The 8,044-nt window shown below is 42.1% G+C and overlaps 1 protein-coding gene across 1 annotated transcript; it reads left to right on the forward strand.

Moving 5' to 3' along the window:
• The first annotated feature begins 2,145 nt into the window (after window positions 1-2,145).
• Window positions 2,146-6,824, forward strand: LOC123103337 (COPII coat assembly protein sec16). Its single transcript, XM_044524890.1, has 2 exons — window positions 2,146-2,462; window positions 6,392-6,824. Exons 1-2 carry the CDS (start codon window positions 2,228-2,230, stop codon window positions 6,544-6,546), a joined length of 390 nt encoding a protein of 129 aa, XP_044380825.1. The 5' UTR covers window positions 2,146-2,227; the 3' UTR covers window positions 6,547-6,824.
• The last annotated feature ends 1,220 nt before the right edge of the window (window positions 6,825-8,044 follow it).

Below are 8,044 nucleotides of genomic sequence, written 5' to 3' on the forward strand. Positions count from 1 at the left end.
TCATATTCGCAAGTGGCGGAATAGGTGGACAAGGATTGTTTATTTGAAGGGTTTAAGTGGGGCACTTTGGGATGATGACAAGAAGATGGTAGTTCTAGAAGAACAACACTATTTGGGCCATACTCAGGTATGCATGCACATGTATCAACCCTTTTTCCCTACTGAAATGAGTTGTCTTATTGCTGAAACGGTGTTGAAATGAGTTAGTTTTGCGGAAATGAATAGATTTTATAGTTGACATGATGTTGTAGTCAATTACTTTTGTTGAACTGATGTTGAAATGAGTTACTTTTGGTCATATGATGATGCCTCATTGCTGAAATGCCGTCTTTTTTAATTACTTATGTTCAATGATGTTGTAGGATCATCCAACAGATGCTGAATTGCTAAATTCCCCACTTGAGAACTACAACTATATGGAAAATTGCTTTGCTAATAAGCAAGCCACCGGGAATTATGCAATGGCCACCGGTGTGCCACTCGGAACGCCTATTGTTGTGGAAGACAAAGATAAACCCGATGTCATGGAGGGGCAAGGAACAACTGATGAGGTATTGCAACATCTTCCTGGGTCTAACTCGGTACTTCCTACTGCTAGTGCCTCTCAGGACCTTTCTCCTACTTCAAATAAGAAGAGAAAGAGGGCATCTGGCTTGACTGAGGAGGACTCAATCCAGTGTAGCAACATGACCGATGCTATGCATGAGATTGCAAGTGCTATCAAGAACACTTGCCATGCTGAGACACACCCTGACTTGTACAACGCTGTCATGGACCTTCTTGTGTTTGAGCAAGATGAGCACTTGGCTGTTTTAGATTATCTCACAGAACATAAGGCAAAAGGCATTAACTTTGTGAAGATGAATGATGAAGTCCGAAAAGCATCGTTCAAGCGAATCTTGAAAGCCAATCCCGATCTTCTTTGAGTTGTTGTTAGCTAGTGCTTGATGAGACTATCCCTTTTGTAATGCCTATTATAAAGTGTACTTCAAATGAGACTATGTAATATGAATTTAGTGATGCACTGCTACCATTATGGTTATTATGTCTTATGTAATATGAATCTAGTGTTGCACTGCTTCAAATTAAGGTTATTATGTGTTATGTTAATTGTTGATTATTTTATTTATATTATCATTGTTCAGATTATGTTGGCATGGTAACATTTTAATTGCTGAAATGTTGTTTCAATATTTGTTGCCGTGTGGCAATTTTAATTTTTTGGTGATGGCAATTCCAGTATTTTGATCATGAAAATTAATTTTGTATGAACCATGGCAATTTTAAGTGCATGTATCATGTCAATTTTAGATTATGGTTCATGGCAAGTATAGTTTCTTATTTTCTTGTTTTATAATATGTCAAAATTTACTTTAAAATATCTATACCAATATAAAAAGACCCAAAGGGGCAGATCCAATTGATCTCGGCCATCGAACTAAGTTAATCCAACAATCTAGACTGCTCCAATGGCGAGCGTTAAACATGTTTAACGTGCAATTAATATCATATCAAATATTGTACTAATCATAGATTAACACACAATAATAGCATACATAATATTCGCATGCAATTAATATATTCCTAAATATTAACGTGCATTGCACGTGCGCATTTACTAGTAGAAGAAAATAGCTGAAGCATATCATGACAATTTCAGTGTAAACATTATGGTAATTCATGTGCAATAGACATGATAACTTTTAACACAAAAAAATTTCGTTCAAATATATTGATATGAGATCTAGTTTCGAAGATCTCGTCGCAAGGAATTTAATGATGAAAATGAATTTTCAATTGAAATTTTCATTTAAAAGGTAAAACATTTTAAAAACTGAGAAATCAAAAAGATTCTCACATGCATGCATGCGATGGCGTAGCGCAGTCTGTGTGTTATAGGGTGTGTGGGGTATTCGACTGACACCACACTTGTGCGTGTGGGCGTTAGCGGCAACCTATCAGAATTGAATATAAACTATGGTGTGTAATAACACATTGATCAGGTTTTGCGAGTTTCTATGCCCATTCAATACACTGTATTAATTTTCTATAAAAGTAGTTAAACTTAAAAAGGCTCGAATTAAAACAAAGTTATTAATTATTTTGGATAACATTTTTATGAATTTTCTAGTATGCACACAGCCGGAATGGGGAACACCGGGCGCACCACACAAGACCTGGTGCCCAGGTACGTTCCCTGCCTCCCACCCTAACCTAGCAACCACCGATGGCGACGACGAGCTGCCCTCGTCTCCTACATCTCCCCTCCTCCACCTCCACCTCCTCCGCCCTCCCACCAGTCTGTCCTTCCCACCTCCGCTTCAAGCCACCACCACCACCAGCCGGCGCGGTTTCTACTTCCGCCTTGGGCCGTGGCTGCAGTTCTTGGCTCAGCCTCCGCTGCCGAAGCGCTGCCGGACCCTTGCCGCCCTCCTCCGAGCCACCGCCTCCATCTCCTCAAGGTAGCGCCACTGCCTCTCACCTCTCCGTTTGCTTACTGTAGTTTTTATAGTTTTATACTACTACCCTCCAATCAGTTGTAGTTAGGGATTAGAGGCTCTAGAGGATTGATTTTCAGTTTATTGTTGCTGGTCATTTCGGGAGCTCTTGATAGCCGTCTCTCACGAACTTAAAAATTGGCATTTCGGGCGATTGAAAGGCACCTTACAAATTTCCGCCAAGATAATACCCGTGGCCGAATGAGGGGCGGAGCCTGACCGTATCTTACCCCCCCCCCCCCCCCCCCCCCCCCACACACACACAAAAAAAAAAAACTCCCTCAGTTCCTAAATAATAAGCCTTTTTAGAGATTCCAATACGAAATCTCTAAAAAGGCTTATGTTTAGAAACAGAGTAGTTTGCTGCATAAATGTTTCCATATTTGAGGCGTTCTTTTTCTGTGGGTGCGAATTCATGTTCTATGGGATTCATCTTGGTTCAGACGAAAAATATACTAGTAGTTTGTTTAGTTAAGATAAGATGACTTGTAACCTAGGAGTTCTTCTACGGTACCCTCAATGATAATGGAGTGTCTACCTATGTGAATCCATCGGGATAAGCTTCATCCGTACTCCAACCAACTCTTCCATTACTACCTTAAAAAACTGAGTGCCCTTCTTTGAAGGGTAAAATGGTATTCTTAGGGGAGCTAAAGCTTCATGAACACCAGCATGAGCCTTAAGCTGATGGACGATCTGCAGAATTGGCGTGATTTTATTGGCGAACATTCCTTTCACGCCAGCTAGCCCAAACCACCAAGACACACAGGCAGTCCAGTCTCTTACTGTCTATGCCGTGGTAGAAGTCCTTCACACCAATCCACCATGGAATGAGCTCCTGATCCATGGTGGGGTGTGACAGCCTGAAGATTGGCCCACTGAAGAAGCGAGCTCCATATGATGTTGGCAATGGTGCAACGCACAAACAGGTGGCTTTTTTTTTTTTGAGGATGACTATCACACTCTCCACACATCAGTCGGCTTGTTCAGATAGCATCAGGGAGCAGAGTTGCTCCGGCACATTCGCTATAGTCAGCGAATCTTCTCCATGTCTGGCCCTGGCAGACAAAGCGTGAGCCAACTTGTTTTGTCCCCATGGATGTGTCTGACTGCAGCATTACTGAAACCCAGCAGGGCATGTTTGATTTCACTGACAATTGAGAAACACTCGGATCGGTTCTGTTTTCTATTCTCAAGCTCTTTTGCAATCATGGCATTGTCAGTTTCAATGATTGGAGGGCCGTTGTACAGAGCCGACAGCATCTGTATTCCAATCAACATGGCATGTCCCTCTGCAGCTTCCACTGACCCGCTTGATCTCAATTTTTTGCTCACCGAGACAAAGACTTGGCCCCTGTGGTCACGTGCTACTGCACCCGCCCAGCTCGCCTCGGCGTCCGGAAGGAATGCTGCATCAGAGTTCAGTTTCACTGTCCCCTCAGGCAGAGCCTCCCGGTTTCCACTCACATCCCTAGGTTGGACAGGGGCAGAAGCAGTGAGAGCCCAGTTGCTCTTTCCTTTGTTTCCCGTAGCTGGTTGGTCCAGATTTTTCAATTCCTCATCATACCCAACCAGAAACATCACGGACCGCGATACTGATTCTTTCCCGTCATTGTGGACACAATTGTCCCGCAGGAACCAAGCTCTCCACATCTATATCTATATCTATATCTATACGTACTATTAAAGGGAATAGGTATTTTTGGTTTGGTTTCATCCATCCCCTGATTTTTTTTACATTTGTTCCCTCCCGTGCGTTCGTACGTTGATCGATCTCTCTGCGCGTTGTTTTCTTTTTCGTGAGCCGACTCTGTGCGTGTTTTAGATCGATAGATCTCTCCTCAGCTTTATCCTGGGCCGCGCTCACAAACTGGCCTGTACAACACTTTTTTGGTCTATTGAGAGCAGCCTAAAATTAAATGCACGGGCCAAGGAAAAAAAGGTTGAGTGGGAGGTCGAACTCATGATCTCACCTCCCACCCTAATGGCTTTAAAAATAGCTCCAATTTTATCACAACGGCTTAGAATGGGAGATTTAAAATTAGGCCCCGGACAAATAGAGCCGCCTTTTGATTTAAAATCAGTAGAATGGGAGATTTATATAGTCAATGTAATGATTTTGCCGCAGTTTGATTTATTCATGTTTGGTGTGATCAGACTTCGCGTACAAAAATCATACCAAGAGTATCATATGTGTAATATGATTCTTAATGCGCCACCAATATACATTTCTGCTAGACCAGTGTGCACCTCTCTGCGGCTGTCAGGTGGCACCGTCCCAATGTCTCTGTGACACGCTAATGGACGTTTTGGTGGACACCTCCCTGCTGTCACCGAGTGGCACCGTCCGAATGTTTTCATTGTCGTGTCGATGGACATTTTGGTACACACGCCAATTATCACTCCCGGTGCAACGCACTGGCATGTTTGCTAGTGAGCAATAAAATTCTGATTCTTGTCTCTGCATTATTCTTGTCAAGCAGAATTTGTAGCCAGTCTGTACCGGTGTATCTGAACTCCTTCTCATTCGGTAGAGCCCATTTCTTTCTCATTTCAAACCTTAGGGCTCTACTCTTAGTGCATGCGATGACGGCGTGGTATTCATCCTCAGCTCCATTACCACAGATGTCACACACATTGTCATGAACGATTGTACGTTTACATTTATTTCTTTTTGTTGCTAACGAGCACGTAGCAACCCTCCAGCCAAAGATCTTGATTCTCTCTGGGACGTTCATTTTCCATATGACGTCCCATATGCTCCTATTTCCTGCGTCATTGTGGGAGTTCGTGGCACCGGAGGCAGTGTTTCGCTCAAGAGCAGCAGCTAATTTTTATCGTTGCTAATTTTTTGTCAAGCTGATGTCTCTTAGCCAACTCTAGTTCATTTTTCTTGCTAATGTTGGCCAACTCTGGCAAAGCAAAAGCTTGGTCAAATCTTTGGCTGGTAGAGCAAACTTGGGCTAAAACCAAACATAGCCATAATGTCCTCAGGACACCCTGAAGCACCTCGATGTGGTGGAATTCTTGGGTCAACCCATATATAGTCCCAATCAAAATCCTCAATGACCAAAGGGTCATAGCTTTTGCCGCGCATCTTCGCACGCCTCTTTTGAAACCTACTCACACCAAGTCATTCAATGTTTGGCGTTCTAACCAGTTCCTTTTCTTTGTGTGGATCTAAATAGCTTGCTGCAATTACTTTTGAATAAATACAAAGACTTTACTAGGTGACACACAAACTCAAACATGGTCTAACCTCACAGCCGGATCATGAAGCACAAAGTCTAACAATATACTTTGCAAACATTTGTAGCTCATTGGCCTAGGGCCTGTACCCTTAAACCTCATTGACAAGAAGCTTCAGTTGCAGTCTCAAATGGCCTAGAGCTTACTTACCATACACATAGAAGAACAATGCCCACTGCATATTCACACAGTGTCTCTCTTCCTTAGTCTTTGTGCTGGAGTCCATGCTGTTTTGAGAACACCCAGAGCATCTTTCATCAAAAGATCCACAGGTTTTCTTCGAAGCATGTCAGCAATAGGTTATTTTGAGAAACAGATACATCCAATCAGAAATTAATTACCTTAGTTGGTTACTGAAGTTCATCATTACTTCTTGCATCTGGGGCTCTGGACTGGAACAGTCAATCTAGATAGTCAAGGTCAATGTTAAGAGTTAATATTGTTTGAGCCTTCAGCCAGCAGAGCAATGGAATGGTTTCTGTACATTATGTTCTTATGGAGTGAGGATCCATCAATTTTCTACATTTTAGCACATGGTTTTCTTGTGTATGGCAGTTTCTCCCTCAAAATTGTAGGTCCTACATAATGGTTGCATGCTTGTGACATGGCTGCATGTAATAGATCTTGTTTTTTCTTTTGGGCAGATTGGCAAGAGAGGTTGTCAAGATTACAGGATACGTTACGGATATTCTTTGCAGTTCTGTTCTGGATGTCACTGTTTTTCTGGGGCAGTGCTTGGGGTGGAAGTAACAACTCAGGGGGCAAGAAGGGCCAACGGTTTCGAAACAAATCCAAGTGAATATGCCCTAGGAATGGTTACAGTCTCAGTTTTACTGGTATATATATAACTTTCCTGTGTTTGTATGAACAAACAAGTGGTATTATACATCCTGCTCAGGTGCACAGCGGATTCGCATGTATTCAAATGTAACATTGTATGTAGCGCTGCAAAGCTTCTCTTTGATATATGACATGCCACATGAGGTGGGCGAAAATTAGGGATGTGCTATTATGCTGAGAGTACCCATGTTTATTGAGTGCAAATTATATGATATCACAGCGGAAGCTAAAGTCAAACGTGTCTCCTCTTTGCTGTATTTGACATGATAACTGACGGAGACGGCACTTAGAGGTATGTAGCGTTGCTTCGCATTTGATAGCAGCACACACTGAATTCGTCAAGTTTAAGTGGCTGCCACCGAATATCAGAATTACTTAGTGGCTTGAACGGAATTATTCCTAGAACGAATCCTAGATGACTAATTTATTTTTGATAATGGTAGCTTTGTTCTAACCGTCTTGGCCTAACAAGCTTGTTTATTAACATTGCCTCTGCTCTAGCTATGCTAAGTTTTTAGATAAAAAAAGTTACTCCCTCGGTCTGAAAAAACTTGTCCTTCAAATGAATGTATCTAGTACCATGTTAGTGCTAGATACATCCATTTAAAGAACAAGTTTGGGACAAGCTTTTTCGGACGGAGGGAGTATGTGTTATCTAGGACTGGGCGTCATGCTAGATAGCATGACGTCGTCCCAGCCTATCATACAAACGGGTCAAATTGTGAAAAGTAATCAGATTCAGTCCATTTTATGCTGAAGTTTTTTTAAAAAGGTGAAATATGTCCATTTTCACAGTGTAGGCACTGTCAAATTAAATACAAATGTGACCTTCTCACCTGATTCTGGAAGTTGGGGTGGCGTTGTCGCTCAGGACTACCGAGGCAGAGTTTTCTTTTCTCTGAGCCATCATATGGGTGTGTGTTTTCTGTTGAAGAGGCTGAGAGCCTGGCTTATCTGATTGGTGTGCACACGTTGTGGAAATTGTACAGAGGTCCAATCATTCTTGGGATAGACTATGTGGTTGTCGTCAGATAGCTGAAACATAAAGCAATGAACCTGCATGCTACTCAATCATTGACGAAACTAAGGCTGGCCATAATGACAGTAACTTAGCTAGTAACATGCATGTCAGGTAAGCAAATTTGCTCATGTGACAAGTAGTTTATGATGAGTTAAATATTTCTGGTAACATAATATTACCGTAACATAACATACCCAAGGCAAAATGAGTCTAGATCTAATAAATGAAGGCTTGCATGATTCCAGTTACTTCCCATTGTGACCAGCCAACTCAACTAGGAATTTTTGTTGGAGTGTCATGAACTTAGAGGATTAATAGCACCAGATGAAACTGGATCAAACAAAATCTTTATAACAGTACGGTTAGTATCAAGCTCAACAACTATGTCGGTCCCTACTTCCAGAGTCCAAAGGGGTGCGCCAAGGGACCCCCTTTT

The sequence above is a fragment of the Triticum aestivum genome, chromosome 5A, assembly GCF_018294505.1.
Source record: "Triticum aestivum cultivar Chinese Spring chromosome 5A, IWGSC CS RefSeq v2.1, whole genome shotgun sequence".
In the NCBI taxonomy this organism is placed as follows: Eukaryota; Viridiplantae; Streptophyta; class Magnoliopsida; order Poales; family Poaceae; genus Triticum; species Triticum aestivum.